At 37.5% G+C, this 25389-nt stretch overlaps 2 protein-coding genes across 14 annotated transcripts in view; one reads left to right on the top strand and one right to left on the bottom strand.

Moving 5' to 3' along the window:
- abi1a (abl-interactor 1a) overlaps positions 1–4100 on the bottom strand; it is a 55568-nt gene extending 51468 nt beyond the window's left edge. For 2 of the 7 annotated variants that reach the window (XM_077244211.1, XM_077244215.1), the window contains exon 1: positions 3786–3993. In XM_077244211.1, the coding sequence (XP_077100326.1) occupies positions 3786–3902 (117 nt within the window). In that variant the 5' untranslated portion in view covers positions 3903–3993. Of the gene's footprint in view, positions 1–3785 lie in introns of all 7 variants that reach the window. The other 5 variants (XM_077244213.1, XM_077244216.1, XM_077244212.1 and 2 more) reach the window with 5 other exon arrangements.
- acbd5a (acyl-CoA binding domain containing 5a) lies at positions 3899–22643 on the top strand. Of its 7 annotated transcripts, none has more exons than XM_077244206.1 (13): positions 3899–5057; positions 5391–5505; positions 6186–6306; positions 7739–7811; positions 7915–8032; positions 9522–9731; positions 14764–14958; positions 15090–15175; positions 15565–15769; positions 18029–18228; positions 18321–18380; positions 18668–18777; positions 21092–22643. In XM_077244206.1, the coding sequence occupies exons 2-13, from the start codon at positions 5424–5426 to the stop codon at positions 21102–21104; spliced, it is 1473 nt and encodes a 490-aa protein (XP_077100321.1). In that variant the 5' UTR covers positions 3899–5057; positions 5391–5423; the 3' UTR covers positions 21105–22643. The 7 variants fall into 7 exon arrangements, with proteins under 7 accessions (XP_077100321.1, XP_077100324.1, XP_077100320.1 ...); XM_077244209.1 differs by having other exon boundaries at positions 4680–5057; positions 15093–15175; XM_077244205.1 differs by having other exon boundaries at positions 5044–5111.
- The last annotated feature ends 2746 nt before the right edge of the window (positions 22644–25389 follow it).

Here is a 25389-nt window from a genome sequence, read left to right as displayed (position 1 = left end):
TATTTTAATCACATTATACAAAACATGAAACACCAGAGATTTTACTTGAATGCATGCGTGAAGCAATGCAACTTGCGTCTCAATAATGCTTAAATGTAAGTGTCTCAATGAAACAGTTAAAATAAAATTGTTGTCATCATTTGATCACCCTCAAGTTGTTCCAAATCCTGACTTTTTTTTCTGCTCTTTTCTATACAATGACATTGGGAGAGATGCACAATTCAGCGTATAACTACTTAATCTATTTGAGTAATTTCTTTCTGTTTGCTATGTACACAAAACTATGTATGGTTTCAGAAGACTTGAAATATAGTCTTCCTGTCTGAATCACTAATAAGCCCGGAACCGGAAGATCTTTTGAGCTTGAAATGCTGTGAAAAATTGCAATTTCAAATTTTGGTATCTGCTGTCAAAGAGTAAGCAGTTGAAGACTATTTTATTGAATGTCATTTGTATATCATCGTCTGTATGGGGTAGGCTACTTAAAGGGAAAACTATATACAATATAACATTAAAATAACACAAATTAACGTAGTAGCAGTTTCAAATGATATAAAACTAGAATTCTGTTATTCACTTGCTTGCACACTTGAGTTATCGGTAACTTAAATGGATATTTTAGTATATTAAAGTTTAATGCTGTGACAGTGCATGACAAGTAATTGACTAGTGCTTACTAAAATGAATGATAAACATGGTACATTAATTAGTACAGTGTACAAGTACATAAAAAGATTTTAAAAAGACTAATTGAAAAGGAGTACATACTCTTTACAGTGTTTTAGGGCGGGGCACAGTAGACATGACTCGTGTGCAGCCAATGAAGGAAGAAGACCGCAGGCTGGCATGAAAGTTCGTTACAAACCTATGCAAGTTGGAGCAGGAAGTAAACCTGGAGTTATTGACAACTCGTTTCAAGAAGTTCAGAATCGGTTCTTTCTTTTGGAAGACTATTTTTACATTCACAAACATGGTACTTTTATGGTAGTGGTGCAGTGGATCACTAAGCTCACGCTTCGGATCATATTACGGTTTTTCCCAGATCGATCAAAAAAAAGGGGGGTGGGTTAATACTAACTTTTCTTTTATTACTTAAAGCCCAATTTAGGTACTTCGATATCACAGCAAAAAATCTACCTATTAATAACTAAATATTATTAAAGGCAAATGTAATCATTAAATGTAAAATAATACTATATTGTTCACTGTATAAATTAGATTCATCTTTGTTAAAGATGTTTTGTCGTTTGATTAACATTAATGACATTGAAAGCAGCAGATTTTATAGGAGGCAGCTGTCACTTTAAGACCTAATGAACAGATCCAATATAATGATCCACATGCGATTTCTTTCTCAACTGTTTACATTCACTTAAGACATAAGCGACTGCGTTCACGAGAATACTTGCGCATACAGGCATTTTAACATCATTTTTGTGTGTATGCGTCCGTTCAAGCGCAAGGAGACGCGAAAGATGAATCAATTCGGTGTTCGCTCGCTAATTAAAACATGCCTTTCTGTGTGCGCGCGATTCGGGTGTGTTCGGCTGTGTGCTAAGATAACAGTGCGCGATCGAATTCTCTTTCCTTGTATGTGTAAAATCACATAAATGTGTAATTGTCAAGAATAAATATGCAAATGATAAACTTTCACCCTATTATGGTTAAAGTTAGCTATTAATCCGAGTATCACGTGTGCCGAACCGTGGGGCCTGGTCCATATGGATCACCCGCGATCCTATTTTATGCTGTACGTTTTTGTCTTTTTGACGTGACCAAAACAGCATATGGTGCTTTTTAGAGTTTGACCGCCATTGGTCACGGTCTAAGTTCATTGAAAATACCATTCTGCTAAACTTCTCTTTTCATGTTCCACTTTAAAAAGAAAGTCATAAGGGTTTGGAATGAGTAAATCAACTATTTCTATGACACATTCGTTGGATTTTGGGTAAAACACAAGGTCTCTGGATGTCATCTCCGATTGAATCCAGACAGAGAAAGATCAACATTTCCACATTCAGGCTGTAAAACAGCAGCGCGACCTGTCCTGGCCCTGGAGGAGACGATCGACTCCACGACACTCCTTACATGCTTCACATGCCTCTCTCTCTCTCTTACACACACACACACACACACACACACACAGAGAGAACATGAGAAAGTGGGGCAGTGGCTGTCCTGGTTATAAAGACCCACTCCCACCATCTGCTGCTGCATCACTGCAGAGACACAGTCATTCACAGGAAGTGCCTTCATCCCGCACTCAGGCATGATGTAGAGGAAGAAGAGAGGAAGACAGACACACGCCAGCCTGCAGGCCGGACTGTCAAGCCGGGACTTGAACACTAGATCTAGTGATCGGTTTCCTATCTGAGTCATCTCGTTCTGTAGTATCGGTGCGACTCGAAGCGTGCTCGGTCATGCGGAGGAATAGAGTTGCCATTTTAATTCAAACCTGACGGGCAGCCTTTACATTAAATGTGGCACAACCTGTCGAGCAACTTTTTCTGCCATTAAACCTTGATAAACATCTTGATTATGCCGCTTTGGAGCAGTAGATCTCACATGTGGCTCGATCTTAGACACTTATAACAGGTGTTTTTGTATCTCGAGAGAGAGATTGGTTAGAAAGACAGGGCTTAAACATGACACTGTTTGCAAACATCTGACGCAAATGATTACAGAGTGTCACTTTTTTTAAATGTTCCTTACAGTCTGTAAATCAAGAGTGCACTGAACTCTCTTGACAGAGGAGGATCATTAAGTGCCGTTTAACACTTCAAAAAATTCCAGTCATACTAATAAACAAATCAATTTGCCCGATCATAAATGCATAATTCCTTCTCTTTTTGATTTAAGCTTTTTCACACGTTTATGTAGTATGACTTACATATGTAGTGAGTAAAACTTTTATGTAGTAAAACTTACATTTAAAAACAAATCTCATGCATTCAAATAATAAACAAAATAAATTATAATAAATAAATGATATATATATATATAATTTATGAGTTTAATAAAATAATGTAAATAGTATGAATAAAAAAAATTATATTACAACAATAAATAATAATATTCAATGTTTTTTTGTTTGTTTAATAAGCTATTATATCAAATTAGTGATTACCAATATAAAAATGCTTTATTTAAATACTAATAGTTGGATGATGTTAAATGATAAATTATATTTTTAGCAGTTTTATGTCTCAAATTCGAATAAGCAATATGGTTTTAGAGTTTCACCAGAAAAAAAACCTTCCTCACTTTGAGGAAGCAGATTTGATGAGATAGGAGAAACAATGATCTATAAATCATGACTAACTTATAGCTCGACTCTATGATCTCTCATTTTCCCATTTGACACGACAAGTTTATGAAAACACAATGAGTTGAACGAACGTGTTTTCATATCTAATCACAGTTTATCGTCAAAACAGTCAGAAATGTGTCGTTCTAAAGACAAGACAAATCTCACATCCTCCTTTTGAAGTTTGAGACAATTCTGGTGGATATGAGCAAACTTCATTTGTCCAAGTTAAACAGTATCTAGAGTCTAGACACACCCTCAATGTAAACGACACAAATCCCGAACACGATTACAAATCTGATCTACAAACCACTTAAATAAGATCAAGCTTTTTAAAAGATCGCCCTCAATGTGCTCTTAATGTTCTCCCACAAGCGGTTCGTCCCTGCTTTTCCATTTTACAACCAGATTTCCTGTCCGATCCCCACAGCAGTGTTGGAGATCAGCGAGTATAACAGAGAAACACGCGCGCGCTTACCTGAACATAATTATTCTCACAGTAGTCCGCGACCCTCGTTAGGTTCTGGTAACTCTCTACGAGAGCTCGTTTGCCGGCTGGAATTTCTTCCTCTAGTAACATCTGCAGCTCTGCCATCTTACATGTCTCCGCAGAGCTTCCTACTCCTCGTCTCTGGGATTTGATTGAGAGCTCAAGCTCAGCCCTGGTGAAGTCGGAGTCGTTCTTTTGAGTCGAATCTCCATTGAATCGTTTCGCAAAACAGGACTCAACGATTCGTATGTACACTATTCGCACGTCTATGTATTCCCATGCCGGACTGAATCAGTAAGAATCTGAATCTCGAGTCAACAACTCACTAAACCATTGAACCGAGACATGCGCGACTCGTAATGAGCTTTGGAGTGAACCGAGCAGGCAGGAATATTACAAAAAACACTGGAAATATGTTGACGACTTGATTGTATGACAGATTTATCAACACGCATACGAAAAGGAGTTGGTTATAACTTGCACGAAAAACATGAGAAATGGTGATTGTATAGCCTAATTTAATCCGCACTAGACTACATTTAGGTTCATATGAGAGTTGTAGCAAATTGGATAAATGACATTACACTATACAACCCTATAGCCTACCTATAACTTCATAGAGAAAGAAATACCAATAAACAGAAACATGTGTCAACATATGGTTTAATAATGAGCATTTGAAATGTAATGCCAGGATCTCAGGGACACGTGGTGACGTAACTACGTATTGACGCAAAATAATATTTTTTTAAACGGTTCGTTGCAAAGATCTGTTCAAAAGAGCCGATTCTATGAAATGAGTCTGATCCCCCTGGCCTCGCTTTCGTCACAGCGTCACCTATCAACACAGCTGACACAGTGTTGCTGAGCGAATGGAAAGTTGGGATTTGTAGTATTACAATTCGTTTAGTTACGAGGGACGGTACGCTTTGATGTGTTTCATTAAGTGCTACAGTGTTACCTTCGCGTCGATTGCGCACAGAATTATTAAACGTATTTGTTTCTTTAGAAATATGCGACAAAATATTGCTAGGCAGTTTCAAAGTTCGTAACTACGTACGGTTTTTATGTCATAAACCCCCTTGGGTAAGCTTACTTCGATGAACTACATTACCCAGAATGTTACGCATGTAGGTTAAGAACTATGGTATTTGTAGGGTTTAAATGCCGTTGTTGCAAAACCCTCGGCAGTTTCGTTCTCTAAAGAAACTACAATTCCCAGTAAACACCCGAGGAAGGCTTTCGTATGTTGACTGTCAGGTACGTATTCATGAGGTCGTAGTCTCACCAGCACAGCAGGTAGAGCAGCTAATGGTAAAGTATCAAATGCTAGTGTTTCATCGCTTCGATGATTTCTAATGCAGGTTGATCTAGAAATATCACATTAAATAGTATTCTGTGCACTTTCAGTCATGTCTTGCTTGTCCTTCAGGATTTGTCGAGACATAATGGGTTGTTTTGGGCTTTGTTTACTTCTTTTGGAATGATAAATAGTCGTATGAACTTGTAATGAGCAGCTTAGATTTACTGTGACAAATGCAAGGAAAATGCATTTCATAAATAGGGTAATATGTCATGTAACTTTGCTTGTAGGTTTGATCCAGATCTTGCTGTAGCGGTTAGATCATGATGGAGGGTGACAACAAACCAGTCTACGAGCAGAGGTTCAATGCTGCTGTCAAAGTCATCCAAAGTTTACCTTCAAACGGTGAGTAGATAGGTCAGTCGTTCAGGTAGTGTATTGTGTGTTATTGCAGCAGTAGACGCGACCCCTCACCTACTTTAATTTGATCGCCGCAGTTTCATAATCAAATTACAAAAGATCTCGGGCTTCTATGGTCAACGCGATTAGCCTACATTCAGCTGGGTTTAGACGAGAAACAGCTCATGTGCCACTAGCCCAGATTGGTGATGTATTACCTTATGACAACATGCTTATGGTATTTCTATGTAGATGGATAGTTCAACCAAAACATTAAATTCTGTCTTCATTTACCCCAAACCAATATGCTGTTTGTTTGTTTATGTGTTTATTTTGTGAAACACAAGATAGTACTTTTTTAAGAATCGATAGTGCCTTCTTTAAAACGAATTGAGGATGCGTAAATTTTTTATTTTTGTGTGAATTCACATAATTTGGAATGAATTCATGGTTCAGAATGGATCATATTTATACATTATATATATATATATATATATATATATATATATATATATATATATACACACACACACACACACACACACAAAAGGCACATGAAAGTAAAGTTGATATTACTTTAGAATTTATAAAATAGTATGTATATAAAAACATGTAGTTATATATATATATATATATATACACTTGACAAATCTCTAATATTGCACTATTTTTTGTTTTTCAATCAGGTTCTTTTCAGCCTTCCAATGACATGATGCTGAAATTTTATAGCTACTACAAGCAAGCAACACAAGGCCCCTGCAAGATCCCCCGTCCAGGATTCTGGGACCCCGTTGGCAAAGCCAAATGGTATTGAACCTGCTGAATGTCCATATTTGTAAATTTCTAAAGTAATGTTTAGTTATAAATGTTAATAGTTTTTTAAAGGTGAAGTGTATTTTTTAAGTAAGGGATAATGTCCGTCAAGCTGGTTGTTCTCACAGAGTAACCCTCGACAGGGTGATGGTCTTAATCAGCCTGAATGGGGTTATTCTGAGAGAAAAGTAAATAATTAGACATGAAATATTGTTGAAATATTTGATTCGGTTTTTAAACGCAAAGCTTCCGTGGAGAGAGACGTTTCTAGCACAGCAAGTTCAAACTAGATGGACATTTAAGAGATACGGTACACAGTCATACCACTTATTACACAACATTTCGCCACATAAATAATGATGGAGATAAGAGATATTGATTTCAGATTAAACTGTTTTAATATCGTACCCTTTTGTATCTCTTTAATCCAACTGTGTACAAAATAATAGTCACAAAATGGCAGCAGCTGTGTTTGTATGAAACAAGAAAGAGCAAGTCCTCGATACTGGATGGCATAATTAAATAACTGTATAGAAAATATTGATTGGACTAAGTTTTAATATTTTATTAGCTCACCAAATGCAAAATTTCCAAAAAGAAAAACCGTTCCAAGCAAGTGTATAGCACTGCTGACTTCACTAACCCGTATAAGCCTGCGTTATCTGTTTTCAGCAGTTGTTATCGAGGAATAACTAAATAATTAATAAATAATTGACCAATCAGAATCAAGAATTCCACTGCGCTGTGTAATAATTACTGTTAATTTGGCCTTTTACAAAGTCTTTTGAAAAACTTGACTTGACATTTTTGCAGTTCCACTTGGTCTTACTATTGATGCTAAAATAACATACTTCACCTTTAAATTTCACTTTCATATTTTTTCACTTCTACAATAATCTGCCAAGTGTCTTCTTTAAAAAGAGGACAAACTGAAGTCTTTGCTCCAAAGTATTCAAGAACTAAAGTTGGAGATGTCATTGTGGGTCAATGCCAGATTTCCTGTATGAGTCTACATCATTTAGACCAGTGTCAGTGCCCTACTGAAACTGAACTGTTGCTCCGTTTAAAGTTCAGTGAAATAACAGATCAGTATCAGTAACATCTGATTCCTATTATTAGTAACTTTTTGAAATACCGCTCTGAAAGTTCCGCATTTGTACTTCTGTAAAAATGCATTTTAAAATCGTCATAGAAAATCTTTAATGTAACCGACAGAGAGTCAGATGAACATGAAGGGATTCAGTTTTTCCTACACATAGCATTTTATTATGTTTCATGCTGTTTTTCTTCCTCCGTCTTTTATACATTCGTCCAGAGAGTTGCTTTGAAATGTGCAAACTCCTGATATGGTTTTGCGTGAGATGACAACATCAGTGTTGACATGGAGCTTATCAGTGAAGTGACCCTTCATGCCGCTTGTGTTTAGGGATGCGTGGAATTCTCTTGGAGAAATGCCAAAAGAGGAGGCGATGGCGGCCTATGTGGATGACTTGAAACTGGTATTATGTTTTGGATTCTTTAGCAGTGTTTGAGAATGTAGTATGTAACGTAATTGTTTGTGTTTCAGCTTTGTTGTAACTTGGTTTTATATGTGCTGAACAGATTCTGGAAAGTATGCCTGTAACAAATGAGGTAGAGGAGCTTCTGCAGATTATTGGACCGTTCTATGAGCTCATTGATGAAAAGAGGAGGATAACCCAAGTGTCAGATTTGAGCACAGGTAAACCGACCAATAGTGCCCTCTCGGGCCTCACACAAATTGTATTTTGGCCAAAAATCAAAAGAAAAAATGCAAAAAAATTAACCTTTAAGATTTTTTCTTATTTCTGTTATAATATATATATATATATATATATATATATATATATTTTTTTTTATTGGATTAGAGCAATAATAATCATTTTATAATTTAAGCACTTTTTTTGTGCAATTTTTAGCATTTCATTTGTTGTATTACAGAAATGAGACTTTTAAGGAAGAATGTGCCTAATTGTCATAAATAAATAATGTCACAATTCCATAAAATATAGTCCGAAAAATTTGGTTTACTATACTTTTACCCTTCAAATTTGGGGTGAAATATGACTGCACTTTTCTTTGAAAGAAACTTCCTCAAAATGTTCGCTTATTTATCAAACTTGTAATAAATCAAAAGTACTGAACATGTAGCTGTAGCATCAATTCAAATTAATCATGAATCAAATCATAAAAAAAAACTCACATCAAATTAAGAAATTGTTCACAGCAATTGTTATCAGTTTCATTTTTGTAAAAATGTCAGTTACATCTGGAAAGCCTGAAGTTGTATAATAATTATATTGTAATAGGAACAAACATCATTAGAAAATAATGCATATGACTATATATATATATATATTTCTTATATTCTATTTTTGTATACACTAATACGCATACATTCAATAGGATTTTAATAATGCTTTTATTCAGTATGGACACATTAAATTGATTAAAAGTGACAGCAAAATCTTTTAAATTGTTATAAAAAAAATAAATGATTATAAAAATGTTAAAAAATATATTATTATATATATTATATATATTAAGTAACACAACTCTTTTCAACATTGAAAATAACAAGAAATGTTTTGTGAGCAGCAAATCCTCATATTAGAATGATTTCTGAAGGATCATGTGACACTGAAGACTGGAGTAATGATGCTTAAAAAAAAACAGCTTTGCCATCACAGGAATAAATTACATTTTAATTATATTTAGAAAACAATCATTTTATTTTAAATTGTAATAATGTTTCAAAATATTAATATGTTTTACTGTATTTTTCATCAAATAAATGGAGCCTTGCTGATTATAACAGACTTCTTTCAAAATCATAAAAAATCGACCCAAAACGTAGGAACGGTGGTATTTATGTAAACGGTTATAACTTCTTGTTTACATTAATTAACTAATCACCGCTTTGTTTTAATGCTCAGCCCGCTTGGAAAGATTTGCTAGGCAACTTGAAGGCAAGTGAATATCAGTGTGTTCTCCCAGTGGCCTGTGCCCTTAGTTAATAGTGCCATAGTCCAGGTGTTTCCTGACACCCCCACTGCTATTATTAGTGTAGATTGCTGGCTTCTGTACAGGGTTGTAGACAGTCCTGATAGAACAGACCTTTTAGAAACTGTGCCTCAAGATTCAGAACATATCCTCAAAGCATCATCTTGCATATGATTCGTTCCAACCAGGCTTTGGGAGCCTGCTAACGTCACCACCCAAAAGTGTCACAAAAAGCATCATCAGGACAATGGAGATGAACGGCACCCTGGACAGTTACTCCGCCAAAACAGCAATAATGCCAAAGACTAAATTAATAGAGCTGGAAGATGGAGAAAATGATAATGAGGAGGAAGAAGAGGAGAAAGATCAAGAAGAGGAGGTTAAAGAGGTGAAAAAAGGTAAACATCATTATATAATATACGGTCACATTTACCGCAGTCATTTGAATAGGAATCCACACAGTCAGGAGTTTCCCCGGGCAGATTTCACAAAGGGTTCATGTGGATTTGCCTCGCTAACCAACAGAAAGTTGCTTGGTTTAAAAGTGATCTGTGCTTCATACATCACTAAACTATAATGATAATGAACAAAATATCACATGAGCATAACATACTATGTACTTATTGAAGTAATGACACTAACCAGGTAAGAAATAGGTACTAACCCTGAATCTACCCCTAAACCTTAACTTAAAGGGATAGTTCACCCAAAAATGAACATTCTGTCAGTATTTACTCACCCTCATGTTGTTCCAACCCCGTAAGACTTTCGTTCATCTTCGGAACACGAATTAAGATATTTTTGATGAAATCTGAGAGCTGGATCACTCCTCCATACTAGTCCATAGGCTTCTTGAGGGATTGAAACTTGCCGGCCTCGAAAAGTTATTAAAGACATCGTAAAAATAGTCCAAGTGACTACAGTGGCTCAATATTAAGTTTATCAAGCGACGAGAATACTTTTTGTGCGCAAACACAAACATTAATAACAACTTTCAACTATTCATTTCCTCCTCTTTGGTCCTCTAGTCAGTTAAACTAGTGTAATTGTGTAGAGCTACGTCACACGTAGGCTCACTATTGGCCGACGCTGGTCATGTGTATGATGCGTGTGACGTACAACAACAGAAGCTTACGCTGTTAAACTAGTGAACTGACTCGAGGCGAACAGAGAAGGAAATGAATAGTTGAAATAAAGTCGTTATTTTTGTGTTTTTTGCGCACAAAAAGTATTCTCGTCGTTTGATAAACTTAAGATTGAGCCACTGTAGTCACTTGGACTATTTTTACGATGTCTTTAATAACTTTTCGAGGCCGGCAAGTTTCAATCCCTGAAGAAGCCTATGGACTAGTATGGAGGAGTGATCCAGCTCTCAGATTTCATCAAAAATATCTTAATTCGTGTTCCGAAGATGAACGAAGGTCTTACGAGGTTGGAACAACATGAGGGTGAGTAAATACTGACAGAATTTTCATCTACTTTTAAGAATTTTAAGCTACTTTACATTACTCAGTGCTTTTGTGGGTAAGTACACTGAAAGTACATTGAAATTGCACATATTGTAAAATAAAGTGCAACCGAAATTTTGTTATGACCGCATCTTAAAAGTGCCCCTATTATGCTTTTTACGGAGATTACCTTTCATGTAGTGTGTAAGGTATTTATTTATTTAACCTTTATTTAAACACGAAAGTCAACTAAGAATGAATTCTTATTTACAACCGCAGCCTGCCAGGAGAATATAAAGCAGAGATTTAAATATGTGTCTGTATTTTCAGTGATTTTTGTAACATTTGATGCAGCAAAGCTTAAAGGGGCATTCGGCAACTATTTCAACTTAATAAAACTGTTTAGAAATCATTTGAGTGGTTAAATAACCTGTTCTGGTGAGAATGGTGACTTTCCCCGCTCCCCCCAACGTTCCCAGGCGGAACACCAACCTTGCAACATGAGGACTAACGTCCCGGTAAGTTGGAAATAGGAAGTCTCGTGAGAAGCGAGAACGAGCGAGAAACACAAACTGCTTTACGGCAATTCGACATAAACACACACGCCGCCCTCAATATGTATGATGTATTACTCACCTCGGTAGACATAGCTCCACACGACAAAGTTGGCCGGCTCCGATAATAACAAATGCACATGAGCAGCGGTAGAAAGGGGGAGGAGGGGCCGCAAGTGAGTTTTTTTTACGACATTGTTGTGAAATATACGCCTCACAGCTGTAGGGGGAGCTCGTTGAGAAAACATGCGAAAACAAAAGTGAAAATCAGCGAAGAAATAGCTAGAGTTGCCGAATACCCCTTTAAAGCAGAACTGTCACAAACACTTTTCTTTCTGGGAATATTTAAAAGAAATATAATTTTCATCTACTTGATGTTTTGACATGATGTTGCAGCATGACTTGGATGTAGGTGGGTGAAAAACCAGAAATATAATATAGCTGTTTGTGAATGTAAATGTCTCTTGCATAGTTTCAAAGATCAAACTGCAGATAAATTGAGTTATTGTCTCCCAAAATGAAGAACGATCAAAACGAGTCGTCATTAATTCCAGCCTCACTTCCTGCACGAACTTACATACGTTTGCAAAAATGCATCTTGTATGCACTTCCAAATGATGAGGATGTGAATTAAAATTAATTTTCGCAATGATTTTTCAATGATTGTCTTCAACCAACGTCTCATCTACAACATACGACAAACGAAAAAAAAAATATTAGTTAGAAAAGTCCTGCTCCAGTTGTGGATTAGGTTGATCAGATACTTCTTCTGTTTCTCCATCGAACCAAAGCTTGAAACGGTAAAACCTACGCCATCGTTACTGTTCGTATCACTGTGTAGACTAGTGCTGAGGAAGAATCTGGAACTGAAATACAGATATGAAAATGGGCGTTTTGTTTGACATGCGCTGTATGCAGTTGACCAATCACAAAAGACTGGGCCGTCTGACCAATCAGAACAGAATAGGATCTCAGACAGATGGGGTTTAGAGAGACCGAAACCTTTATCGAACCATTTCAAGCCATGTGTTTCGATCGATCGGATCACAAGTGGACGGCGTTAAATATAGGTGTAACGGGGTCTAAAAAGTTTTAAGCTTGTCCACTTTCGACCACTTCCAGAGGTAGTTGAAAACATGTTCGACCGGATTGCTTTCGTAGTGTAGACGCGAATGTGTTTGAACAGCCACAAAAGACCTTCTACTCTCCATCTACTGACCTAACCTATAAACATTATGAAAGGCACACTAGGCAGACTCGATTTAGGGCGCTTTCACACTAGCACATTTGGTGCAAACCCGGGTTCGAATGACGTCAGAGTTCGGTTCATTTGGATGATGTGAACGCTGAACTTGGGTGCGCACCCGCAAACCATACTCGGATCCGCTTAAAAAGGTGGTCTGGGGTACGGTTCATGTGAACTCCAGTACGGTTCGCTGCTGATATGAACGCAATCAAACCAAATCGTGGAAGTGAACCGCTATTGATGACTAATAGTACTATTAGAAATATAATTTACTTTAGAAAATAAAACATTACATGATCTATTCTATAAACAAGAATGTAGAATCAGCAGATATTATTTTACATTTATCAAAGTGAAATCTAAACACAAGTAAACATCCAAAAATTAATCGTACCATTTTATGAAGTTCCTAGCCTAACACTTAAGTTAACTCTACAAAATATTTGATTCGTTTTCATAAACGTTAGCTCTTTCATGCGTGCGTGAGTGTGTGTATACACGTACCTTGACGAAAAGTGGGATTGACGCATCGATGATTTCTGCTTGCCTCCGTAAAAATTGTCTTCGGTCTTAGAAACGATTTTAGTACTTTTGCGGCAGACAGATGCAAGTGTGTTTCTGTATCTTTTCTTTAAAAACAAAACCAAAGGTTCAAAAAAAGAACAACAAATGTGAAGCGAGCAATTCTATCCATTTTGACGCCTTTTCATTCATAATGGTTACCAAGCAACACGATTACGCGCCAGCTGCAGCTTGATGAGGCAAGCGTACCGCGGTTCGGATACAAATAATGTAATGTGAACACAGTCCATAGGGGGCTGGGGGAGGGGGGGCAATCGAACTCGGGTTCGGAACAGGAAATCAAACCAAGTGTGAAAGCAACCTTAAACTGTCGGCTGTAGACGAAAGTTTAGTTTGAAGAAGGAAAATGTATCAAGGACAATGTTCTCACCATTCCTGATTTCTAACACACACTCACAGCGTTCAGCTGGTCTTACAGCCGTCAGAGCAGAAACTAAAGCTGATGCTCTCTGCATGTTTTTCCGTCATCTTCGAACGTCTTCAAATGTACGTGTTCAAATGTACATTGCGTGAGCTTATTTTGTCCATTAGATCAAAAGTTTGAAAAAGCCCATACATTTACATAGACCCTCCCCTCGAAGAAATGCCGGACAGAAGTGTTTGAAAGTGGGCAAAAGAGATTAAAACACCAGGGGTGCTTCTCAATATCCCTCCTCGTCTCCTCGCTCCTCTGTCCTCCATCCTATGACCCGGAAAACAATCAAGCACAGCCATCTTGAAGGACATCTCAATTCTCTAATTGCACCGCGAGGAGTCGAGGAGTGAGGAGTGAGGAGGCTTTCAGAGTCATAAACGAGGATACACAGGTGTATTCTATGCGGAAGTGTTTTATCGACTAAACGTGACGCACGTATAAATTCTCCTCCCCCTTCACATCGGTGACAATCTTTTTAATTTATAGTTTACCTTTGCAGTTTATATAAACTACACATCTCACATATTTCAACAGGGTATCTTGCTTTATTATTATTCATTATGAATTTCTTAAATAAACAAACTTCAACAACATAAGGGCAGATGCTTTGAGCGCTGCTGATGACGCTGTGAAGTGACGCTCGAGTGATCAAGTATTCCAATGTATAAAAATAGCTATCATTCGATTCCTCCATCCTCATTTTCTTTCCTTGCGTCCTTCCCTCACAACCTACAGGGGGAGGAGCTGAGGCGCGAGGAAAGGAAACGAGGATGCACAAATAAGAAATGAGAAGCACCCCAGGTGTAAACGGGAATGTGTCTCCCTCGTCTACTTGTGATCTGATCGACCAAAACGTATCTTAATACCAGGTGTAAACAGGGCTTCAGAAACTGTGAGAAAAGATGCAGCAATGTACTGTATATTATGATAAAAAAAAATTTTACCTTGGATGTATTTAATTATTATGGATTTAATATTATAGGAGACCTCCAGAACAAAATTAAGAACCTTTAGAATAGCATAATAGGGCACTTTAAAAGTTGAATAGTCTTGAAGAGTCGTAAATTAAAGGAGGGACTTGAGTCAGAGACTATTTCTAGATGGTATTTTGTTGTGGGTCAGTTCAAATTTCTTCCTAGTCCATTCAGTAATAATACATTTGCTTTTTCAACAACTTTTTTTTAGCCTCACAACCGAAGAAAAGGGCTTCTACAGGGAGACTTAAAGGACCGGTATCTAACGGCAATATCAGTCAACATAAAGTCCTCATCAATGGAACACACGGGTCTATGTCTGATCTGAACAGGCAAGAGTCAGAAGAAGACTCTGAAAGCATTAACCATGCTGGAGACATCGTAGAGATCAACAGACACATCAAAGGTGAGGAAAGGGACTTTGAAGGTAATCATTTACCTATATAACTAAGACTTTAAAAGTAAGATCTTGAACACACTGTCAGTAGTTATCTGAACTTAAATTCTCAAAGACTCAATGTCTTGCATATGAAACAGAAGATGTGTCCAGTTCTCCCCATGTGGCCAGTGATTCGGACAGCGAGGTGTACTGTGACTCTGTCGACCAGTTTGGTGGAGAGGAAGTAAGCAGATTTCAGTTTACACTTCCATCATGTCCCAACAATAATTTACTTGATGCTGAGAATTTAAGATACACGTGCGGTCACATTAGAGAAATTTTGTCAGAATGTTGTGGACAAAGGTTAGGCATTATCTATTGTCAATAGTGTAGCAATGTTTCAAACCAAGCAGTTTCTGTTGGCCAGAATATGTTACGAAATATGTGTTGGGAAATCAAGTGAAATTCCCAATCGCGTGGATTCCTATTGTAATGACTGAATTTCGCCCACGCAAATTTGCACAACATACGTAAATGTGACCGTACCATAATTCTGCAGAGCACCTCTGCACTTGTTTGCCAGGATTCTAGCAAAATGTCAGCAATGCATGTGGTTTTGCTCCTGGACACCAGGGATCTGAGACACACATCAGCCACTCACTGGACGTGACTGAGGAGAGCCACAGCAGGATGTCCTCCACAGAGGAGGTCAGATCACAGGAGGAGCTGCTGGGTGCACAGCATGGAGGAGAAGATGGACGGAGCAGCGGAAGAGCTCCTGAGAGACGGGGACTTCCTGCCAATAGAAGTAACAGTTCTGTGGTCAAGAGGGGAAGAGGTAAAACCTAGCAGCCAAAAACAGCAGCCATCATATTTTAAGCTCTGTTTCAAAACCTTGCTAGCTTATTTTTGTCTAATCACGCCAAAATTCTTTTTCTTTCTTTTCTTAAGAAGTCTGAAATAAATTTGCAGCATTATACTGTTAACAAACATCCCGCTACCGCACACGCTGCTAAGAGCTGATGACAAAATGAACGACACTTTATGCATACGCTAGCATGCGTGTAAAAACCTAAGTATACTTAGCAGTGGTGGACAGCGTACACAAATCAGGTACTTGAGTAAAAGTACAGATACTCTATTAAAATATTACTCCAGTAAAAGTTTTAAATACTCCTTTTCAATTTTACTTTAGTAAAAGTACAAAAGTACATGAATTTGAATAAACTTAAAATAAAGGTACTGATTAAAAGGAAAAAGTACTGATGGATGAATGTTTATTTGGTAATTTTATATACTTGTATATTTTCATATTGGTTTTATATTACATAAGGAGGGAGGGAGTTTGTTGGGTCTGACATCATTATGAATTGTCTATCATGTAGTCAGTATGTTAGTGGATGCAGAACACATATGTATTGATCTGCATGTAAGAAAATTCTCGTTTTAGTTTATTTCCTAAACTTGTCAAACACTATCAATACACTATATAACATTTAGAAGAAGATATAGCATAGTATTTGAAAATGAGGAAAAACAAAATGCGTGTTGACAAAGAATATAAAAATAGACATCACATAGGAATAAATGCTTAAGATGTTAAAAAGAACATTATGCAAACATACTAGATTTATAGAATTTGATCTGCTACGGCAGCGGGGAAGATGCATGGACATTCATTTGCATTATTTTACAGTAAAGTTGAGGGTTGTTGTTTTTTTTTAACCTAAAAGCTACCCCGTTGAGATGGTGATGTGGACATGTATTACAGCAGATTTTGTTCACAAACAACTGACCGTCGAGACCTAAATATGATTTTCATTTATTGCACTCCAAGGATCTCCCAGTCTTTGGCTAATTTACAGCCAGACTTGTGAATTCAGTTAACTGGAGACTCGGAATGGATTTTTAATGGGCTCATTGAAAAGAATCACCTCGTTCACGAATCAGACACCGCTGTCGCGACTTGGACCATGTGACGATTTCTTCAGTTCAAAGTAAGGAGGAATGAGATGTTTTTTTTAGGAATTGGAGTAAACAGTACAATATTATGCTTTAGAATGTAGTAAAGTAAAAGTTTCTTAAACTAAAAATACTCCAATTGAGTACAAATGCTTGAAAAATGTACTTAAGTACTGTAACAAAGAAAAAAACTGTTACTGTCCACCACTGGGCTTTAGGATGGTGCATTACAACAGCAAAATCAAAGAACAAACTGGTGTGATGTCATTTCAAACAAAATCAGGCCAAAACGTATCGGGGGTTTCGTTTCAGGAGTTCGATACAGATCTTCAAAGCAGTTTTCTCTGGCTGTTAAATGCCTTTGAACCACCTTTGGTCCGTGGCGATTACATAATAGGTAGATGTGGCGCTGAGGCTCCGCCTTCTTTGACATGGAAATCTTCTCCGGTTCATTTCTTCTGTTCAGTCCGTCGAGGTCAGACGTCCGCGAGTGAAAACATGAACGCACGGGAGAGCCGCTTTATAGTAGAAAAGGAAGTTATAATTCTAATTGAAAGTGACACTGACACTGTTTTTTCATGTTTAATACTTCACAGCTACTAGCTTTAAAGCAATCTATAGTATAACGTGCTATATAAATAAACTTGATGTGACTTGATTGGAGGGCCGAATTGCAGAACTGATGCACACATATCCCCATCGCTATGACCAGATGCTGTCCGTTTTGTTGTGCGTCTATTTTGTTATTGAGTGGAAAGCGGGCAGCATATATTTACATATTCATCTAAACGCCACTCTCAGCAGCGTGGACAGCGTTGTAATGTTTCCTAACAGTACTGTATATCGCTGCAAAAGGATTTCAAGCATCTTTTTACCCCGAAGCGAAGAACCTTGCCGTGAGTATATCAGAATCTTTACGAGCACACACACAAATATCCGGGTAAAATAGTCAGCTTGGAATGAAATATTTGAACTATTTTTTCCTGACAAAAAAGACCTCTGTATTGATGACCTTAAAATGCTTCCTAGGTGGGCAGTTCACTAGGTTTTGGAGCAGAGCTGAAGTCCTCAAGTAAACCCTGTGTCTTTAATCTGTTAATGATCTACAGAATGTTGTTTGTGTGGCGTGTATCAGGGTCCAGGTCACCTGCCTCTGGCTCCGGGCCTGCAGGACCACAGCAGGGCAGTGGGGGAGATGGGGAACGCTGGGGGACGGGTGGACCTGTGATGGAGAACCTCAACCAACAGATCATCTGTGCTCTGGCCAGACTGCAGGAAGACATGCAGAGCGTGATAGAGAGACTGCACACGCTAGAAGCTCTGACAGCCGTACAGGTTACAAACCCTCACCTTTATCAGATCAAGAGAGAGAACACAGATTCAATCTGAAGTATAACATTTTTCACTTGTCATGTGCCACTTCTCAGGCCCGGTCCTTAGCGCTGCCGTCAGACTACCTGTCACCACCTGTAAATAAATCTAAGAAGGTAGAGTCATTATTATAAACTGATTGATGGGATGTTTTAAGACTAAATAGGAGAGCATTCCTGTAGCTCAAACAGCTAGCAGCACCAAGGTCATGGGTTCAATTCTCAGTGAATGCTTGAACTGATCAAATGTCTGCCAAATGCATATTTGTAAATGTTATTTTGTTCCTGGTCATAGAAAAGGCCAGTTATTTATCATGTCCCAGATCATTTTATGTGATTATGCCATTGCCTTAGAACGAGTGCTGACATAATATTTGCATATTTTTGCTATTTACACTTTACAGAAGCCATCCTGGTGGCCTTTTGACGTGTCTCCTGTAACTGTGGCCTTTGCCGTCATCTGGCCATTGGTGGTGCAGTGGCTCATCCGTCTGTATCTGCAGCGCAGGAGGAGGTAAGCACGGGCACAATGGCACACAATACTAATGTTTTTAGGTGTTCAAGCACGAAGTGCTGAAAACCTATTGTATTTGTACTGATTATTATTATTATTATTATTATTCTCCGCTAAAACGCATCGTGCAGACCGAATCGTAAGTGCTAGAGACTTGATATTTGGGATTAAGGTAGCACAGAAATCGAGGAGAGGTTGAGAGAATATGACCCCGATTGGCCCGTAGGTGGCGCTGTAGCAACAAAAACGCGAAACTCCTAAACCGTATGTGGTACACTTGTGTCTTATATCATTGGAAAGCTGGACTCCTGAAGAACAAAACGTATATTGCGAACTAGTCCCTGGTTTTTCGCCCGATCGGAACCAGACCAGTGCCAAAATGTTCTCTGGAGTCTGAATATCAATAATTATCAAAAATAAGTTGAAATTTTGATTCACGGTCGCTAGGGGGCGCAAAATGAATGTTGTGGGTGGAGCCTATTTTACTAAAATGGCTATAACTCAAGAAGTAAATGAGATGTCCTCACCAAACTCGGTACACATGTGAATGAGTTCATTCTGAGGTCACAGTAAAAAAATCGCGACGATCAAACACTAGGTGGCGCTATAATTTGAAAAAAACATAAAAAGGGCTCTGACCACCTGACCGTTTGTCCGATTGACTTGAAAATCGGTATGCAGTGTCTTGGTCCAAGGCCCCATGTATGTATATAAGGGTATGGCGTATATCAAAAAACATGGCCGCCATTGGCCAATGAAGTTTGAGCACTTGTGAGACGAGGTTAACGGAGGCCAATCGGAACGAAACTCGATGGGCATGTTTGACTCATGGCCCTAGAGGTCTGTAAGAGTTTTGAAAGAAATCGGCCACTAGTTGGCGCTAACGAGTTTTACGGCTCTGTAATGACAAGGTGTTGCACACATCCCCACAATATGCATATCATTTGATAGATCTCCTCATGCTGAACATCTTTGCCTCTATAACCGCTGTCAATCAAACCGTTCATTAAATATTCACGAATATGTTAAAAACCTACTTTTGCGAACTAGTCCTAGGTTTTTCACCCGATCGGAACCAGACCAGTCTAGGACAATTCTGTGGACTCTCTAGATCAATAATTTATTATAATTTTCAAAAAAAGTTGAACTTTGCCCTTTGGTTCACTATAACAGGGTAATTTAGAAAAGGGACGTGTCAAAATACATTCAAAAGCCTATAAATCATAAATAAAAAATCAGAACTTCACAAAAATTGATGAGCATATGTGTCATAACATATTGAAGAAGCATGCAAAGTTTCATGGAGATCGGACCATAGGTGGCGCTATAACTGTTAAAAAGCTTTAAAACCACTTATTTCCTATGGTAAATTGCCTGTTTAAAACCAGTGCAGTACAATTATCTGGACTCTCTAGATCAATAATTGTCAGAAAAGGTATAAATTCTTCATTTGGATGGCTATAATAGGGTGTAAGTTGGATGGTTATAACAGCTATAACAGCTTTGATGACTATAACAGCCAATAAGTGGTATTTTACTGCCCCCTGCTGTCATTTCATCATACTACTCCCTAATATTGTTATATATAATTCATATTTAGACTTTATAAAATCATTATTTTAACATTTACAATCACATTTAGTTAAAAATCATGTATTATTCACAATTGTGTCACAGGAAGGCTGAAAACGAAAGTATAACGTTAGGCCACGCCCTCCCAGTACAAATTCACTCATAACTCGAAAACAGAAACTCCCTGCGCGCTCAAATTTGGATGGTAAGGTCCTCTATTGGGCCTTGATCGAAATCTATCGTTGCGGGCCTCGGGAGTGCACCCCCGCGGATCGCTAATCCGTGAGACCCCCGACTTGGAACGGCTATTATATAGATTATTGTGGGATAGCTTGTTGGAAATAGCCCGTCCTCACCTAGCTTCGATTCTAGTTTGGTGCGATTTGGCCTGGGCATTCCCGAGATATAAGCCCCAAAAGATAGCCCTTTGGACGCTCATAACTCCCAGCCCCGATCGCCCACCAACACCGGGATGGTCTCGTTCAACAGGGCTCCTGTCTACTGTCTACACTATCTAAGTTCTGAGTTTCAGATTTTTTTCAGATCTGATTTTTTTTTCAGATACGCCCTCATACCAGTAAACATTATCAGAGAAGGCATGAGATGTAAGAGGGAGGGGAAGTTATTTTGATTGAAGATTACATTGATTGATTTAAAAAAAAAAAATGATGTGCACAGTTATAGTAAATACTGCAATAAAAAGATTTCATGGTGACTTTAAGATTGTATCATCTTGTTGCAGAAGAATCAACTGAAAGGAATGAACTGATGGTTGGCTCCAGAGGAGAGGAGGAGGAGGAGGAGGGCGTATCTCTGCCTGTCCCGTGATCTCGAACTCCTGCTTTTGCACTATGATGATGACGACTCTTGAGAATTAGCGAACAGAAAGACAGTGAATGTACAGCATTGCAGCGTATCATTTTATTTGTACTTTTTTTTTAATGTAACATTTACTAAGTGAGAAATATCTGATTTGGGTAATTAAACGTAGAATTACTATCTTTCGTAGTTGTTACGAAAACCCAGTTAATAGAAATGCATTATTATAACTTTTATGTCACTTATATATCATTCAGTGTTCTGTGCTCATAGCTGCTAACTGTCATTAATACTGTAGCAAAGATTTAGATGCACTGATGAACCGCACATTTGATTTCTCTGATTCTTAGCAGAAAACAGCCCACATCAAGGGCTTCGAACAACTAATTTGTTAGAGGTACTAAGAGTAACATTTTTAATATACATGTTAATATCTAGTCTTGACATTTGCTCAAGTGATCTGTGGTGCTTCTCAAAGCCATAATGAGAAAAATCATGCGTATTTAAGTGACCCTTTGCTTTGCAAATTTATGGAAAGGGTCATAAGGCAATATAGAGATTTATGTTCTTCATCCGCTCAATATCCCATGATTCCTGAAAGATCTGGCCTATCAGACACCCTTAAAAGTGTGTAGATGCTGAACCACACATAATAAAACAAAATCCGGCGCGTCACTGCATTAGATACAGAATATTAAAGCAAGTGTCATCTATAGAGATGCACACTTTAAGAACTTTTTGCAAAAAAAGTCTAGATTTCAAATATAACCATAATAAAATAAGAATAATTTGTTTGAAGATGCAGTGACATTCAGGCGCATGTTAGTGTGATTCAAGTGTGCAAATACTTTTTGGGTCCACTGTATTGTGTCGATGCAGACACATCTACACACATTTCTCAACACGGTTGCGTCGTTACTAATGTTAATTCGTGGCTGTAGTGAATTATTTGAATGTTACTACAAGGTCTGTGTGCATGAGAAATCCTAAACCTTTGTCAATGTTTGCAGGGTTGAGATTGAAAACTACCCAGTGGAAATGTAAAGCACTTTGGATGAATGTGAAGACAGTGTCTAAAACTAATACAAGGTTGAAATCTAATGAATCATTTACATAGGCTGTTTTTTAAGGCAAACTGAGACATACAAGTGTTTTGTTTCATTGTAGTTTGTGTAAATGAGTCAATAATTCCTTTAATAATTGTATATTAGAAATGTGCAAAAATATATACACGAAAAGTTCTATTTTAATTGTACTATACTGTAATGTAGCATTTGCATATATTATTCATGTCTGTACTACTTTGAATCATCTGTAGAGCAGGAGGTTCTTGATTTGATCCTTGTTCTGACGAAACATTATGTTCCTATTAAAACAGCAGACATATAAGCGCATGTTTCACCACTCACAATACATGTCATTCGTTATGTTAGACTCAAGCTTTATTAAAAGATAATGACCAAATACAGACCAAACTTGGTAGAATGGTTGTAAATTCTTCACAAAACATCTGCATTGATGAGACAAAAATAAGTGAATTTTACAAAAAGAATCACATGATTTTCCATTTCAGTCTAGAAAGTTTTTCAACTATTTAAATAGTAATTTTATGAAGTCCCAAACATGGCACAAAAAAAATAAGTATCAAATTTATGACCACATTGTACAAGTATGTTATTGTTTTAATCTAGTTAACCCTCTGGTGTTGTTCAGTCATTTTTTTTTACTTCAGTGGAATGGTACAAAACTTAAGGTTTTGACACTTAATATGTGGAGAAAATAAAATCATGGACATGATTGGATAAGCATAACTGGTCCTGAAAAAATATTCACACTTGTACTTTCGCTTTAGAAACGAATGGTAAGCGAATTTCATTTAGTGGAAAGGTTTTGGTACTGCACCCAAACAGAATATTACTGAAAGCTAATTCTTTTGTATAACCTCAAATTAGGAACTTTGTTTAGATACAGGGCTCTGATTTATTTCACATCAAATTTTAAAATGTTTTATGATTTATGCATTTTTCATAATATACTCTTATAACTTGTTTTAGATTTTTTTCAATTTTAAAAAAAAAAAACCTTTCCACTTTTACAATAATCTGCCAAGTGTCTTTAAAAAGAGACCAAACTTAAATCTTTGATCTAAAGTATTCAAGATTTATGGCAGATTAAGACAGAAATTAAAATTTTCAGGTCGATACTCAAAACAAGTAATAAAGGTGATTAACAGGTAATAAATGGACCATAACTATTGCATAAAAATAATTCAGTACCATAAAATCCCCTAAAATACAAAATATTAAATAAGAAAACATTATCAAACTAAAACATAGTACATTCACTTTATTGAAATAATTAAAAAGGTTAGCAGTTTTGAAACCTGAACAACAACAACAAAAAAGATTTGTATACATTTCAGTCAGGTTGAGGTCTGGGCGTTGACTGGGCGTTGACTGGGCGTTGACTGGACGTTGACTGGACGTTGACTGGACGTTGACTGGACGTTGACTGGGCATTGACTGGGCATTGACTGGACATTGCCATTCTGTTGTAGATTTGCTGGTGTGCTTGGGATCATTGTCCTGTTGCATGACCTAATATCACCCAAGCTTTAGCTGTCAGACAGATGGCTTCACATTGCACTCTAGAATACTGGTATGCAGAGGAGTTCATGGTCGACCCAGTGAGGGCAAGGTGCCCGGGTCCTGTGACTGCAAAACAAGCCCAACAACACCAACCCTCCATCAGCGTGATGGACCGTTGCCAAGGTATTTGTGCTGATATGCTGTGTTTAGTTTTCGCCTAACTTGGTGCTGTGGCCAAACATTTCCACTTTGCTCTCGTCTGCGTAAAGGACATTGTTCCAGAAGTTTTGAGGTTTATTCAGATGCAACTTTCCAAACCTAAGACGTGTCTTTTTCTGATTGTTCTGCCATGAACTTTAACATTTCACATGTTAACTGAGGCCTGTAGAATCTAGAGTGTAGTTCTTGGCTGTTTTCCGATTTCTCTGAGCATTGCACAGTAGGACCTTGGGTCAGATTTGCTGGGACGTCCACTCCTGGGAAGATTGGCAACTGTTTTGAATGTTTTCCACTTGTGAATAGTCTTCCTCACTGTAGAATGATGGACTTCAAATTGTTTGTAAATGGCCGTATAACCCTTCTCAGATTGATGGCATCAGGATTTGCTTCTCTAAGATCATTGTTGATGTCTTTCCTCCTAGGTATTGTGTTAACACACACCTGAATGCTCCAGACCAGCAAACTGACCAAACTTCAGCTATTATAGAGTTGGTCACACGATTATAAATTAATCAAAGTAATTTGATTAGCAGCGCCGGACTGTTACTTACCCTCCTCATTCCTATGGAAGCAGTAAGTGTGCACTTAGTTTGTAGCCCATGGCTTTTCCATCTTGGCCTAGTTTTTGTTAAATAAATAATGACATGGTGTAATGTGTCATGTGTTGTTCATCTGAGGTTATTTACCTAATTTGACCTGCCAAGGACCAGATGATTTTTTTTTTATTATGTCCTGATACACAAAACCATAGAATTGAATAGTGCTCCCTTTCTTTTTCACATGACTATATTATAACTATATACACATCAGGCTTGTGCAAAATTCTGAATTTCAGAATTGGCCTCCATTCAATTCATGAATTTGAATTTGAATTGAATTGACTCCGCCCCACAGGGAGTGGAATTTGAATTTGAATGACAGGAAGTGGAATTAAATTCATGGCAATTCACAGAAATTCTACAGTCACACATAGGGTGACCACCATCAAACAAACCAAATGTGAGATGATGTGGGACATGTTACCAACACTATAACATAAACTGAAACTGTTATATAATGTCCATTTAACTTAATATAAACATTTGTATTCTGCATTTCAGCTGATAAAAATACTTTGTTATTTAGTCCCTTCCAGACAACACAATTACATCACAATGTAACATAACATGTCTTTATTTTACTTGCCATTTAAATTCAACATCACTGAGACCAAAGGCAGCAGGCATCATGCAGATCACTATTTTTGAAACAGTTCTGACTAAATCCAACTAAAATAAATAATGAACAAATAAAATATAAAACAACATGAAATTAGTTTATTGACAGCCTTATATATTAAGAATATATTACACCAAACACTTTCATATTTTTAGAAAGGATGTGAATTAAAACAACTACAGCAGGCAATAAATTG

This window comes from Siphateles boraxobius, unplaced genomic scaffold, assembly GCF_051911475.1.
Source record: "Siphateles boraxobius isolate OS27281-9 unplaced genomic scaffold, OSU_SipBor_1 26, whole genome shotgun sequence".
NCBI classification, from domain to species: domain Eukaryota; kingdom Metazoa; phylum Chordata; class Actinopteri; order Cypriniformes; family Leuciscidae; genus Siphateles; species Siphateles boraxobius.
This window is presented reverse-complemented; position numbering and strand designations above follow the sequence as displayed.